This window comes from Eleutherodactylus coqui, chromosome 6 (genome assembly GCF_035609145.1).
Source record: "Eleutherodactylus coqui strain aEleCoq1 chromosome 6, aEleCoq1.hap1, whole genome shotgun sequence".
NCBI lineage: Eukaryota > Metazoa > Chordata > Amphibia > Anura > Eleutherodactylidae > Eleutherodactylus > Eleutherodactylus coqui.
In genome coordinates this window covers 141768721-141785047 of record NC_089842.1, presented here as the reverse complement: position 1 = coordinate 141785047, position 16327 = coordinate 141768721, and the positions used below count along the sequence as shown (strand labels likewise).

Here is a 16327-nt window from a genome sequence, read left to right as displayed (position 1 = left end):
TCCCTGGGGGTCTAACAAAGTGGAGGGGCTAATGACATTTACTTTGGTGTTAGCAGTGAACCCTCCGCTCCTACTAAGCCGAGGCTATCCAAACAATTGTTCAAGCACATACGTTCACATTCTACGGTCTACCTACACAGCATGGATGCACATACATACATACATAGTTCTGCAGCATATACAACTCTGCAACAAATAAACATCCATACACACACACAGCCGGCATGGTAAACACAGATTTTATTAACACCAAGACCTCATGACCACGGCATAAATAGAATTTTTAAAACGTGCGGGTTTCCCGCGTGCGCGATCTGTGCCCATAGGGAATCATTGGGCAGCAGCAGGTAAATAAATACCTGCGGATGTCCTTTTTCCCCGGAAAACACCCGCTGCATGCCGCATTTTTGTGCGGTTTTCCCGCACGGACAGGTCCCACGGCTTCCATTGAAGTGAATGCGGTTGCAGATTCTGCAAATCAAATCTGCCCGTGTGCCGGAGCCCTTAGGCCCAACGTCCATGGCATGTGCAGATATTTAGTGCGGATATCCACTGCGGATCATCTTAAAAATGATTTTTTTTTACTGACTTGCGGGTGATCCCATAAGGATGAATGAAACCACATCTGCAATAAAATAGAGCACACTGCGACCTAAAGGTCCTCTTGCACATCAACGCGGCAAAGTGTCGCGATTTAACTTTTATTTTCGGCCATAGCTCCCTGCGGCCATCAGCGTATTTTAGCTCACCCCATCATTGTGATAAGCTGCGCTAAACAGCTTAAGATAGACAGCGCTGGGAAGCGCCATCCAGCATCGTGATCGAACGCGCGTCTGCGAGGCCCCATTGATTTGTGAGCAGTAATCACAGTAACAAGTGCCTGTGAGGGGCCTACGGCTGCCTTCACGCGGGAGTCAGTGTTGTGAGAGATTTGTGCACAAACACGAACCCCATTTTTTTGAATGGGGTCATACACACGAGCGATTTTGTTTCGCACAGCAATGCAAGAAACAATCTCAGCATGTTCGACCACGCGGTGTGCTCTCGCAGCGCCCATTATTTTCGTGCTAGGGGCACGAAATGCGAGGTCTCCTATTGAAATGGCGGGCACGATATGGGGACAGGATTCACGGCCCCATATTGCACTCGTGTGTGTGAAGTTAGCCTACATCCCCACATACATGACCCCCCTCTAGTTGCCTCCTGGTCACAGGGTTATATCATTTATGGTCCCGCTGCTACTGCAAAACATTTGTACTTTGCTCTTGTCAGTCCAGGAGACCTGCACCCAGCGGGAGACATGTGAGCGGTCTCCTGTTATCTGCTGGAGGGGACTGATCGGGCAGGGAGAGGTAGGGCTGTGCAGTCGCAGAGTTTTCTGTACACTGCCGGATCATTAAAGGGGTTGTCTAGTTATAAACTACTGATAATCTACTAGTATCCTGCTGATAGAGATCCCAGGAAGAGGAACCCTGTTAGCCCGCTAATCAGCTGTTCTTGTTTTTGCAGGAAGTAGACAGCTCTGTTCCAACTGTAGTGACCAGGCTTGGTATTGCAGGCCCAGCTCACATTGAAGTGAATGAGAATTAGGCCTGCAATACAAAGCTTGGCCACTGCAATGTGACTAGAGCTGTCTGCTTCCTGTAGAAATCAGATTATATAAGCACACCAACAAACAGATGGTCTTGGGTGGACGACCCCACCAATCTATTATTGGTCCAGTTGTAAACTACTGTGGCCATGCCATCAGTAGTTTACAACTGGCCAACCCCTTTAACCCTTTCCAATCCATTGTCTGATGTCTAACCTACATTCTGATTGAAGCTTGTACAGCTCCAATGTCAGAAGACATCCGACAGGGTATTCTTACTGTCTATTGCCAGCCACTCCGCTGTCAGAGCCTCTCTGGTGCGCACACACACTGGCTTTAGCTAGCAGATGGCACCGTTGTATGAGAAGCAAAAAGAGAAAGCCTTTTAGGAAACCTTGAATCCAAAATTGGATTGGAAAGGGTTAACACAGTGCTCAGGGTCCATCAGACCCCCGTGCCTCTGGACAATAAGATGCAGATGCTTTTCAGCAATATTTCATCTTAGATTCAATATTCCGCAGCGCCATTATTAGTACCATCTTAGACTCTGCATAACAAGTCACCACCGTACACTCTGCATAATTAATGAGCATAACAAAGAAAAAGGACAGCTCATTAATGCAAACGGGTCACATGACTAACCAATCAATTAAAATGTAATCAAATTCAACAGTCAGTATAAAGTGGTAAAATACTAAGCCTAGCACAAAACAGACATGGTCCTCCCACAGACTGCTTGTGGAGTGGGGCTTGGGGAGGTGAAGGGTGGGCTTTTTTTTAGGATACATTCACACGAAGCAGAAACGCTGCAAAATTTTCGCAGCATTTACGCATAAAAAAAAATCCTCGCCATTGGTGCAGATTTTGACCAGAAGTCAGCGGTGTACCCTGTATTTATCTGGATTGCGGATGGTCTGGACAGCTCAACATCGGACATGTGCAGTAAAGATTTATTTATTTTTTTAAATCTGCGAATTCCGCAATGTCCATTTGCAATCACTGACCGCGAATGTGAGCGGACTGGTGAATGTTCTACTCTTGCTAATGGATGCGGAATGCCGCGAATCTAAACGGGTGACGATCGCAGATTCCGCAATCCAAATCCGGTTGTGTGCAGGGGTGTATAGACTTTATATGCACTATACATTGTGCCCAATCAGGTCACCTGGAAGCCTCTAGTGAGCACTGAGGTGATGCCCTTTCCAAATCACCTGACCAGCAGCTCAGCGCTCCCTAGAGGCTGCCGCATGATGGGGTGCGAGATGGGGGGGGCGCTGTAGCTGCTAAAATAAGCAACATATACACAGCCAATTCCTAGTAAAAACTTTAACTAAAGCAGAAACGCATTGGGATTTGCCATCGAAATACAGCAGCATTTTTTGCCCCGTGTGACCTGAAGGGTACGTTCACACAGGGCAGAAACGCTGCAGAATGCCCACTGCGGATTTTGACCATAAATTTTAGTAGCTATGTTGCTTCCCAATGGAAAACCCCGGCAGAGACTTTTTGGCAGCCTCACATAGATTCTCCTTTAAAAAAAAAAAAAAAAAAATCAGTGTTTTGGTTTTATTTTATTCTTTTTTTTTTTATAAACACAATTTTTGATGCTGAAGTACAAACAGAATTTGCCCTGTCAATGGGCAAAATCAATGTGCAGAATTTTGACGCTCCGTAGCCCTGGGGTTCTCTGCCAATCAGCTACTAAGGATAGGTTATCAATCTTCACAATGCACAACCCTTTTACTTTTTTCTCAAAAACACTGAATCCTCAAAAATGTGTTTGCTCACAAGCGTGTATTTTGCATGTGCAATTGCGTCACACAACAAAAAAAAAAATGCAGCATGCTCTATGTGCAGGAAAGAACACTACAACTCATTGGCTATTAATGGCTGACAGCTTCACTGCACAACGTGTGAGTGCAAAAAGTGCAACGCCCGATGTGCAAAAATGTGGTGCAAAAGTGCATCCGCTCGTGACACAGGCCTGCAGAACATTACACGCAGCCACAAATAACGGGGTGTGGGGCAGGGAGTCTTAGGAAGCGGCATTAGCCAAGAAAACATGAAGTAATGGAAAAACAGGAGTGTAATGACAATCCCAGAGCCTGCAGAGCCGTCACACAGAGCCGTAGGGTCCCCACAAGGATCACACCTCAACTAAGACATAACACTACAGATTCGCAATTCACCTATTTTGTGGGATTGTATCCGATTCTGGGAAAGCTGGATGAGAAGTAATATTCTGGCTGCTCCTGGGAGTATCCCCCATATTCTCAGGGTTCCCAATGGCAAATATGTCTACTTTTGAAATATTAAGATTGCGAGTGAAAAGCATCACTATTTAAATAAGTAGCATCGAAATGCTGGACTACTTCTGTTCAGCAAGAACAGATTAACTGGGGGTCCATGTAGCATCCTGAAGCCAGGAACTTGCCCGTGTGGTAAAGGAATTGTCCCACTTCTAGCTGTAGGAAGCAGACAGCTCCATACATTGTGCAGTGACCTGGAGTTGTATTGCACTTCAGTAAGACTGTCTGCAGTACCAACCCAGGCCACTGCGTGGAGTACGGAGCTGTCTGCTTCCTAAAGCAAAATAGCTAGAAGTTGGACAAACCTTTTAAAGAATAATCCTTTATTGGATGAAAAACAAAACAAAAAAAGAACAGATATAAAAAGGGGATTTTATGCCTTTTAATGTTTTTCATCAAAAAAGAGGATTTTTTTTTACCCACGGTCATGAGCTGGATGCTTTCCTCTCTGCATTTCTACTTCTGTTGGACAAAATAGTGTAGTTGACTACGTTATTCTGTGCAGCACAAATGCTGGAAAGGAGAGGAAACCTGGTTAAAGGAGACCAAAGCGGTCATTGACCAATGAAAGCCGATGATTCCATCAGAAGGTTGTTTCTGGTGATACAGACAGAAAGGGTGGGCACACAACGCAAAGCAAGGTGAACCCCAGGCCCATTTACACACAAAGATAATCGTTCAAAAGATGTCCATTAGCAGCTTATCACCTTGCATGCAAATGAGCCTCCAGAGTTGCTTGCACAGAGCAGCAGGTGGTCTGTTCTCTGCATACAGTTCCTTTGTTCTGCAAGCTGAATACAATGTAATCAGCACTCCTGTGGAGAATATAGCACCATGGACAGCAAACAGCATGTGGTCCGTGTTATCTCCTCTCCATCTGAATGATGAATTTTATGCTCACATAAAAATCATCTTTCAGCAGAAGAGTGAAAGATGGGAGCATTTACACACAACGATTATCACTCAAACGATGGCTTTTGAGTGATAATTGTCGCGTGTAAATGGCCCTTTAGATGGCACCGAGCTCTTCCACAAATACATAGAATTCGGCAGCATTGTTCCCCAGGCCCTTTAGTAGTGGTTATTTTAGCCAGTAAATGGTTTTTGAAGGCCCTGATACAGCACATGTGAGGAGCGTGGCCCAGAGTCACAGTGGTGTTACACCGAGTCCTCGCATGTAGGAGCTTGACAATCTGGGATTACTTAATTGTATTTAAAACCAGTTCTGCCTCTCACTTGGGGATGCCTGGGGTGAGTAATAGGAAATGAAAGAAACATGAACTCTGGCTGCAGATTAATGATTGTAAAAGGAGGACAAATCTGGAGCTCCAGTAACACGTGACGCGGCCTCCGTCAAACCTGTTCTCCCCAGGAATAGGTACCAGCGGCCGATGGGAAACTAGAAGCACCAAAGCCGAGTGCCAGAGCCTTGTGAGACTTCTCTGCTTCTGTTAGTATTGTAACCAAAGCACTGAGAAATAAACAAGTCGGCCTGTGTGTGTGTGTGTCTCATCAGGAAAGGAGGACACACTGTGGATATACAGAAGGTGCCCCTTTATAGGGAGATATAGTACCACTAGCCCCATTGGATGGCCATTCATCCACTGACTGGCCATGGCTTCCATTGGCAAAGTCAGCTGTTTTGTGGGGGTGCCAGGAGTGGCACTTGCAGTGATCAGCTGATCACAACCGCTCCCACCTGAAACGCATTGTATATGAAAAAGGAAAACAAAAACACACTTACTTCAAGGTGTTTACACAGCATTTAAAGGATACAAGCTTTATATTTGCTTCCAGGTCACTGCACAAGTTCTGATGCCTTCATTCACAGTAAACAGGCAGTAGTTCCTAGATGGTCATCTGCCTGTTTACATGGACTGATCATTTACGCCTGCAGAAACTGAGTGAATGAGCCATCGGTCGTCAGTCAGTCGCTGACGGCATTTAAGGCCCATTTAGACACAACGATTATCGGTCAAAAGCCGTCTTTTGAGCGATAATCGTTGTGTGTAACTGCAATGACATCGTGCAGTTTTCGTTATCACGCCACTCATCGTTAAGACAATGATGAGCCTTATCAGGGATTCACACTATTGTTTCAGCTATATCCCACTCCCTGATCACAGGCCGAATATGAAGAACAGAGCGGCCCAGCTCTGTACTTCATACCTGGCACATAGCGCTCGGCTGTATAACAGCCGGGCGCTCCGTGCAAAAAACATTTGGATGCGGAAGACAAGCGGGGACACCCCGCTTATCTTTTGCATCCTCTGCTCCGAGCACTCGGCGGTATAACTGCCAGGCGCTCCGTGCAGAAACCAGGTGGATACAGAAGGCAAGCGGGGACACCCCGCTTGTCTTCTGCATCCTCCGCTTGGAGCGCTCGGCTATATAGCAGCCGGGTGCTCGGAGCGGGGAACAGCTGAATGCAGAAGACAAGCGGGGATACCCTGCTTGTTTTCTGCATCCTCTGCTGGCAGTGCAAGGTGATCGCTCATCTCGCGCTGCAAATGGCACAACGATCGCTTAAAAGAAATCTTTTGAGCGATAATCGTGTCTAAATGGGCCTTTATACTCTGAATGATTACACCGTGCTACAAAATTTTTTTTCGTGTAATTCTTCTGTGTTTCTTACAGACATTTGGGTGCAGATTCCAAAATTGTGCTCTAAATTGGACTGTGAGAAACAGATTACCAGACAACAACTTTAAACTGGTCTAGTCATCAAACCCCCAGCTGGACCCAGCGTATTACTTGCCCCTTGGAGCCCCAGGACACAGCTGACCTTGGCATCAATGGTGATTTCCAAGTAGCCGGGTGGAAGCACAAGGCCACAGCATCATGTCCCTAAACCCCTGGAATCATGGAGGCCAGCATAGGAGCACTGATGCCAGGAATGGTAACACTGTGGTTTCTGATTTGCGGCCGCAGCAGTCACATGCTTCTGCCTGTCTACCCGGAAATCACTATTGACGCCAGCTAGCAGATGTGTCCCGGGGCTCAAGGAGAGGCAAAAATACCCTAGTTTGTTATTTTAGGGCCCAGCTGACGGATGGATATTTAATATAATGACAAACCCCCTTTAAGGTTAGTGCCTGTTAAGTAGAAACTAGAAAAATAGATATAATTGCTGTTAAAATAACTTTTATAAATGCACTTCTAAGCAGTAAACCCTGAATAGGGGAACATACAGCTATAAGCAGGTCATAAGATGTACAACACCACAACTTTCATAAGTGCTATAAAGTATTCCAGCAGTGATCAGCAGCATCGCAGGCATCCACATTGCTGACACCCAAGTATCGCCGGAACAAAGACGAAATTTTCGTCTGAAACCAGCCTTACCAACCCCAGGAGGTGAAGCAATGCAAGGGCTATAGCTTCCGGGAATCAGAAATACTCTCTCTGCTCCATCAATAATGTAATGTAAAACAAACAACAATCCAAGAAAATAAAGCGTTGATCATATCCACAGAAAGCCACCATATAACAAGGATGAGAACCTTCCCATCAAACTACTAATGACCACTTGTCAGTATGTGAGTGCTTCCCATGCTCCGCCCCTGCTGTCATTGCCCCACCCCCTGGTGATGTCATTGAAGGTCCTACAACATAAATAAAACACAGAGTCTGACTGACAGAAGAACAACACAGTTAGGGCTCTTGAAATGGGGAGGACAAAAATAACACACTGAGAATACAACTATGCCGTTATGTCAAACGCAACTCAGCGGTCTTCAAAGAAGACACTGACCTACCGCCACTACAGAGATCTGGTGGGCTGAAGGACCTGTGGCGACATCACTGCTGGGGGAGGAGCCATTATGTAGATTGGTAGAAAGGACTGTATACTGGATAAACCGACAGCAGCTACTACCAGGACCTGTGAAGACATCACCGTCATGTGATCACCTATGTGGGTGGACTCAGGGATCACATGACCTGGGGTGATCACTGTATCTAGGAGTCTGGTGATGTATGGAATAGCAGAGCCGTGTGTGTTAATCAGGATGTAGCAGAGCTGTGTGTGTGATGTGATGGGTCAGCATGCATGTACTAGAGCTGCGTGTGTAATGTGTGGGAATCAAAATGGATGTAGTAGAGCTGTGTGTGTAATATGTAGGAATCAGGATGCATATAATTAGAGTTGTGTGTGTGATGTGTGGGGAACATAATGGATATACCATGTAGCAGAGCTGTGCGGCGCCGTGCGCCACCAGAAACACTGGTACTATAATTTCCTAATAATTACTACTCCCTGTATAAGGGAGGGATTATGCACCAGGGATACAGGCATAGACCGCAGACTATTCTCACCACTCTAGCGCATCTACCTGAGACGCCATTGTTCCCATTCTCCTTTTCCAAAATCCCTTTACAGCTTTAACAGCTCTCCTGGCAACATTACTACGGAGTCACACAAGGGAAGAACAGAATTATGTAATAAATCATTAGATTGTAGGCCAAGACCATGCAGGGACTAAAGCCCCCTTTACATGGGATGACCATCGGGCGCTGAAGTGCCCAACAGCTGCCCCAGCGATGATCACCCCTATGCCTTTACACAGTAAACAGGCCATTGCTCATAGATGAATGACCGGTTACACAGGCCGATGCAGCGGCGGCCCAACGATGATTTTCAGGTCTGCAGGGAAGATCCGATCAGCCATTTACTGCCGATTGTTCTTTCACTGCCCGCGCTCTCACTGCACAATTATCGTGCAAACCCCTCGATCAAACAAGCAGCTTGCACAATAATCGTCCTGTGTCAGAGGGGCTCAGGTTGTGTGCGGCCGTATTTTATATGTAATTACTACGAATGCAACAACACATGACTGAAGCCCCCCCCCCCCCCCCCCCCCCCCCCCCCTATGTACATTCACTTCTAGAAGTGGGGCTTATGGTCTTCCGGTGTGTCTGCAGTTTACCTACGAGGTCTATAGGTACATGACATAGTATATGGTGCGGTATGCTTTTTACAAGATGCCTCTGTAGACTACAGTATTGTACTCGGTGAAAAAGTTACATGTACCTCCCAGGCATATGTAAAAAGGTCACTTTTGGCAAACATTGGGTGAATGTGGCCATACAGATTTGTTTGGCATATGCCAGAACATATACCCCAGACACCATATGAACAGAGTCTTAGAGAAGTTATCTCACCAATGTTATTTATCACCCACCGGATAGGCGATAAATGATGAGGAGCTGGGGGTCCAACCACTGGAACCCCCAGGAATCCCATAAACGAGTCCTGGGTGAGTGCAGATATGACGTGTGTGCGCCCAACACTCCATTACTTTACTCGGCCGATATCTGACAACCTCCACAGGCAGTAAGTGGAGTGGTGGTCATACATGCGCTCCATTCTCCCGGGTGATTACTAGGTGTCCCAATGGCCAGACGCCAGTGATCAATCACTTATCACCTATCCTGTGGATACATAGGTATTCCTTATGTAATATATTTATGTCCTCTTACCTAGAATTAACAAGGCTCATTACAAGTACAAGGCTTCACAATGCAGTCACTTCTCTACATGCCACAATAGAGGTTTTGTGCAGCAAATCCCACTACAGAAGTCCAGCAGAATATCCCCAAAACCTGGCCTAGAGCACACACCATCTGTAATGGGAACCTAGGAGGAAGGGATAATGTAAAGCAGGCGCTACCGGCACAGACAAGTATGGAGGGCTTCATAGGATACAAAGACTTCCGATTGTGAGACGTCGGACTGCTGAGAGGACTATTTCCCAGAGGATCCCTCCTGACCCCATTATTATTCTTTGTACGATTGTAGAACCAGCAAGTAAAGGACTACATGGATGCAGCGGGCTGTTCCCAATAACCAGCTAACACAGGTTACGTTGCAATCTGTTCCTTTAAAGGGCCGGTCCGGTGAATTTATTTAATTCATTATGAAACTATCCCCTGGAATATATAAATCAGCTAGTGCCACCTTGGTTAGTTATTCCTTCCTATCAAACTCCTGGCGGGTCATGTGATCTTATTCTGTCCAGCTCAGATCTACTTGGGTTTAGGTGTTTACAAACTAGTCAGTATAACTCCTATGTGATATTACATGGACCCTACCACACAGGTTCTTTAGAGGGAGCCACAGACAGCCCTATTACAGTCACTGATGATCACATAATTATAATGGAGATCAAAGCTCATCCTCCTGACTGTATACTTATGGGCTGTAGCTTATGTATGTGAATACAGAATGTAATGGCAGAGTTTTCCCTGCAGCAGAGATGGTACAGGCTCTAGCTGCTCATGTAATGCTGTGCCGATGAATTATGGGATTCATAGCACAGAACAGTGAAAGCAGAAATCTCAGCATCAAGAGGGCACCTGATAAGCATTAGACAGGAGGCTGCACTGCATGGAAGTGACTGCAGTATACAGAAGAGACATCCAAAGTGTGACAGACAATCAAGTCAGGGGTGGAAAATTGTGTTTTTGTCAGAGTGTCCCTTTGAAATTCTATCAAAATTTGTGCTGTCTGATTTATTAGTCCCAATGGGGCAGATTTACTAATCTTCATTTTCACTTGTGCCAGTCATTGCCCAGCTGGTCTTCAACCACAGATTATAATACATTTTGCCTCCATAATGTCTTAAAAGCAAAAAAATGAGCGAAAAGATCAATGGTATATTGTGGATACATGTATTTGCTGGTTAAAAAAAAAAAGGTAATGATATAAAAGCTCTTCTGTAGGAGGGCGAGACTCTATACCAGGAGGACGGCAAGCATCTTCAACCAACCAGGAGCTTTGCTAACCAGCTGTTCGCCAGGTCTGTTGAGCCAATGAATGGAGCTGCTGTGCCGGAAACACACTTTATACCTCTAAGCACTTGAATAGGAACTGAGCCTGCAGTACCATTCTGAGCCACTACAGTGTACGGAGCAGCTCCAGTCACTAGTACTTGTACTGCAGATCACTTGGCTTCGTGCTCCAATATACTCAGCTATTTCATCAGTCCCACAGAAGTGACTAGAGCAGAAGTCATTACTCTATTCACATGATCCCTGGGGATCCCAGCTGTCCCCCTCTCAGGGATCACTCATTAATCACCTATTCTGTGAATGGGTGATCATTTTTCTTATTTTTTTTTTGGGGGGGGGGGGGGGGGGGGAGAATAACCCTTTTTATAGATCATTCTGACATTATGGATAACACCCTTCTGGTTACATTGTTGCCTTCTGTCCACCCAAGAAAACTCCATGACGGTAGTAGAGGCTGAGCCAGCTGTGATCCGTACAGTAATGCCACCCAAGTCCTACTGGGCACGGATAGGACTGCCACGGCTGTATCACACCATCTCCAACAAGGCATCATAATAATAGTTACATAATAACTGCAATGATAAAAGCCTGAGCCATAAAGCAGGACGCGATCTACAGGACGGCCGACTAACCCCTGCGGACAGTTCTGGAATGACATAAGAAACCTCGCAGAGAGAATAAAATATTTATAACATAAGACAAACAAATCCTCCAACTATGCAGACCCATCCGACTAGTGCGAGTCCATCAGCAGGGGCCGCGCAACACATCAGGCTTCCCCTGTACTCCTCACCCAGGAAACGCACAATCAAGATAGAAGCGGGTGGCGAGATATCTCCAGACCTCCAAACGACAGCTCCTTCCTGGCGTCCCTGGGCACATGCCAACTAACTGCAGAGATGAGCTGCCCGCTCTGAGCTGTGGAGGCCAAGAGCGCTGCTACTTCACATCCAGGGCACAGATGCCAGGTTCTGCCACAGCAGAGACCGGCCCACCCACTTGACAATCCGCATGTCACGTCTGCAATAGCACAAGGCTGCAGCAAGCCACTAACATAACGGCCGGGCTCCCACGAACGGGTCAGCTTCCGCAGCAGGAGACCTGCGACCATTCGCAAAAAGCAATTAAGGAAGACCGCGGATGCGGGTGTTTTTCTATGCAGATGCACAGCGTATTGTATGCGCAAAAGATCTCTCCCCCCGCCAGCCGGCATTCCAGCTTTTTTACTGTCCTCAGAAGTTGCGAGCGTTTCCCACGCTCATACGCAACGTTAATTGCATATGGGTGACGGAACACTCGCATCTATTGACTTCAATGGGGGCCGTCCGCACGGAAATAGAGCATGCTGCGATTATTCATCCGCTAGCAGAATACACAATTCGTATCTGCTAGTGTGAACGAAAAAGCATGCCTTTCAATGCCCGCATTTATTGCTGATCTTTCATGTGGACGGCGATCTCGGATTCCGCAATTAAGATCCACAATTAATAGTGGCGAGGGGGGGGGGGGGCATCTGTTCAGCATTATACAGTGTCCATTGACGTAAACTGGCACTATAACACTTCATTCCCCTGGGGTGGCACTGCCACACCCAGCAGCTAGTCAGTAGGGATCCCAGCAGCTGATCAGTAGGGATCCCAGCAGGGTACACGCTGTAATACACTTCCATCAAGTAGGATGAAGCCCTTTCACTGTTAAGAGTCACAGAGCCGAATGGAACTTTAAATAGGTCATCTAAGTTGTACCATCCGCGGACAACCCCTTCCCCATGCAGTAAGGTAACAGTGCTGGTCTGCTCACCCCTCCTGCTCCCCGCGACAGGGTCTGTCCTCCGCTCCACGACTGTCCCAGCCGGTTTATGGGGAGTCACGGGGGCAACGCTCGATTGCAGATGTCACGACTCAGACAACCCCTTTAACACGTATGACCCAATGGACCCCAACTGCCCAGAGGTCTCAGACTCCCAGTGTACCGCCACTTCTGAAGAACGACGGTCTACCACCCCAAACATAACACTGCTGTTTGCAGACACTGCAGGGCCGGCTAGTTGCTTGGATGGCCATCAGAAGCCGCACCGACGCAGGGACTTTACATCCGTCCCCCACATTTCTCGTTCCGCAAGTACGTAGTGCTAAGGCGCGCTTAAATGCGCACACACTTCTGCAAAGGAGCCCCTCGGGTCTGAGCCTCACAAGGTACGCGGCTCCAGCATGCTGACGGGTTCCTTTAAGACAGATCACCCTGAATGTAGGACACTGTCTGTGGCCCAGCTAACAATCCCACCGCTGTAAGGACCCCACATGGAAGTACCAGACGTAAACCCTTCCATGAAGCCCCGGATTACAGCCATGAATAATCTTTTGTTTTGCGATCATTAAAGGGGCTGCCAGAACTTGTTCCTTCAGATGTACGCTGCCAGCCGGATTCATCGCCTTAAAGGGGTTTTCTGAAGGTTTTCCTTTTCTATATAGTTTTGGGTCCAAAACTATATAAAGTGACTATCCTCACCGTGTTGGCGGACTGCTGCTTCAGCATCTGACGAGGACATCAGTGGGGGAGAAGCCCTGGTGACATCCCATACCGCCATCATGTGGGCTAGAAGCAGAGGCAGGTTTATGGGAGGCCTCCTATTGGCTGTGCCGGTCATGTGAGTAAACAACCATGTGACTGTTGCAGCCTGAAGACGACCAGAGCAGCGAGCACTTACTGTATAGAATACTCGCCCACCACTGGCACCAGCGATTGGGAAGCTGGAATCCCTTTAAGGAAGTTGAGTTATTAGTATGTTACAATCCAACTACCCCAATCAGCCGTGTATCGGTCATGTGACAATATAGCGGGCGCCGCTGCTGGGGCTGTAGTTTGGGACGAGAGCCTGGCCGCATAGGGTCATGTCGGCGGAAAAGAGCACCTTACATGTGCAGCCAATGTACAGAGGTGGAGGGGGGCAGAAACGGAGCAGCGGGCGAAATATAAGGTAAATACTGCATTTATTTTATATCACTCCACTCCCCTATTCCACTGGGCATCAGTGGGCACACACAGCCTACCACACTCTCTGAGCACTCACACGACGCCCTTCGATCTCTCCCTGGGCATCCGCGGGGGCACACAGCCTACCACTCTCTGGGCACTCACACCACCCCCCTCGATCCCTCTCTCCCTGGGCATCTGCGGGGGCACACAGGGTGTATATATCAGTCCCTCCCGGCACACAGAGCCGCCCTCGATCTCTCTCGGGACACCAGTGGGAGCACACAGCACCCACCTCTCTCTCTCTCTCTCTCTCTCTCTCTCTCTCTCTGGGCACACAGAGCCCCCCCTCGATCTCTCTCTCTCGGGGGCACCACCAGTGGGCGCGCACAGACTACTACTCTCTCTCGGGGGCACCAGTGGGCGCGCACAGACTACCTCTCTCTGGGCACCAGTGGCCACACAGCGCAACTGGTGCCCAGAGCGAGGTAGGCGTGGGCGCGCACAGCCTACCCCCCCTCTCTCGCGGCACCCGTGGGCGCGCACAGCCTACCCCCCCTCTCTCGCGGCACCCGTGGGCGCGCACAGCCTACCCCCCCTCTCTCGCGGCACCCGTGGGCGCGCACAGCCTACCCCCCCTCTCTCGCGGCACCCGTGGGCGCGCACAGCCTACCCCCCCTCTCTCGCGGCACCCGTGGGCGCGCACAGCCTACCCCCCCTCTCTCGCGGCACCCGTGGGCGCGCACAGCCTACCCCCCCTCTCTCGCGGCACCCGTGGGCGCGCACAGCCTACCCCCCCTCTCTCGCGGCACCCGTGGGCGCGCACAGCCTACCCCCCTCTCTCGCGGCACCCGTGGGCGCGCACAGCCTACCCCCCTCTCTCGCGGCACCCGTGGGCGCGCACAGCCTACCCCCCTCTCTCGCGGCACCCGTGGGCGCGCACAGCCTACCCCCCTCTCTCGCGGCACCCGTGGGCGCGCACAGCCTACCCCTCTCTCTCGGGGCACCCGTGGGCGCGCACAGCCTACCTCTCTCTCGGGGCAGCAGTGGGCACGCACAGCCTACCTCTCTCTCGCGGCACCAGTGGGCACGCACAGCCTACCTCTCTCTCGCGGCACCAGTGGGCACACAGCGCCTACCTCTCTCTCGGGGCACCAGTGGGCACACAGCGCCTACCTCTCTCTCGGGGCACCAGTGGGCACACAGCGCCTACCTCTCTCTCGGGGCACCAGTGGGCACACAGCGCCTACCTCTCTCTCGGGGCACCAGTGGGCACACAGCGCCTACCTCTCTCTCGGGGCACCAGTGGGCACACAGCGCCTACCTCTCTCTCGGGGCACCAGTGGGCACACAGCGCCTACCTCTCTCTCGGGGCACCAGTGGGCACACAGCGCCTACCTCTCTCTCGGGGCACCAGTGGGCACACAGCGCCTACCTCTCTCTCGGGGCACCAGTGGGCACACAGCGCCTACCTCTCTCTCGGGGCACCAGTGGGCACACAGCGCCTACCTCTCTCTCGGGGCACCAGTGGGCACACAGCGCCTACCTCTCTCTCGGGGCACCAGTGGGCACACAGCGCCTACCTCTCTCTCGGGGCACCAGTGGGCACACAGCGCCTACCTCTCTCTCGGGGCACCAGTGGGCACACAGCGCCTACCTCTCTCTCGGGGCACCAGTGGGCACACACAGCCTACCTCTCTCTCGGGGCACCAGTGGGCACACACAGCCTACCTCTCTCTCGGGGCACCAGTGGGCACACACAGCCTACCTCTCTCTCGGGGCACCAGTGGGCACACACAGCCTACCTCTCTCTCGGGGCACCAGTGGGCACACACAGCCTACCTCTCTCTCGGGGCACCAGTGGGCACACACAGCCTACCTCTCTCTCGGGGCACCAGTGGGCACACACAGCCTACCTCTCTCTCGGGGCACCAGTGGGCACACACAGCCTACCTCTCTCTCGGGGCACCAGTGGGCACACACAGCCTACCTCTCTCTCGGGGCACCAGTGGGCACACACAGCCTACCTCTCTCTCGGGGCACCAGTGGGCACACACAGCCTACCTCTCTCTCGGGGCACAAGTTGGTGCATACACATCACACCCCTTTCTCTCTGGGCACCAGCGGGCACACAGCCCACCTCTCCCTCTCTGGGCACACCGCCCCTCACCTGGTGCAGGGCGCTGATGCCGTCGGTGTTGGTGCTGTCAATGACCTCGGTGCCGGCCTCCCCCCGCAGCATCTCCTCCGCCTCCAGCAGATCTCCGCCGGCACAGGCCGCCAGGAACTCTGCCGCCCGTTCGAACCTGACCGTGCGGCCGTCCGACTCTCCCCGGGAGCCCGGCTCCCCTTCATCCTCCTCCTTCCCGTCTCCGGTCCTCCTCCTGCGCCGCTGCCACCGGGGCTCCGCCGCCTCCTGGTTGGTGCAGGACCGGGCCCACTGCCGGAGCTGCTCCTTCCGCCTCTCCCTGGCCTGCGCCGCGGCGGCAGCTCCTTCCGCCATCGCTTGTTTATGTCTCTCCTAATGCCGCTGCTGATCCCTTCTTCTCCTCCGCCCTTAACGCCTCGGATTCCTGCGGCCGGACTGGAGCTCTGCGTGATGACGTCAGCAGGCCGCTCCGCACGGCACTCTGGGAGATGTAGTCCCGCTGCCGGGCACACT

The 16327-nt window shown here is 50.5% G+C and overlaps 1 protein-coding gene across 4 annotated transcripts in view; it reads right to left on the bottom strand.

Annotated features, from left to right (window-relative positions):
- The window catches only part of PPP1R12C (protein phosphatase 1 regulatory subunit 12C), a 90265-nt gene extending 74015 nt beyond the window's left edge, over positions 1-16250 (bottom strand). For all 4 annotated transcript variants that reach the window (XM_066607757.1, XM_066607758.1, XM_066607759.1 and 1 more), the window contains exon 1: positions 15836-16250. In XM_066607757.1, the coding sequence (XP_066463854.1) occupies positions 15836-16168 (333 nt within the window). In that variant the 5' untranslated portion in view covers positions 16169-16250. The remainder of the gene's footprint in view (positions 1-15835) is intronic.
- Between the last annotated feature and the right edge of the window lie 77 nt (positions 16251-16327).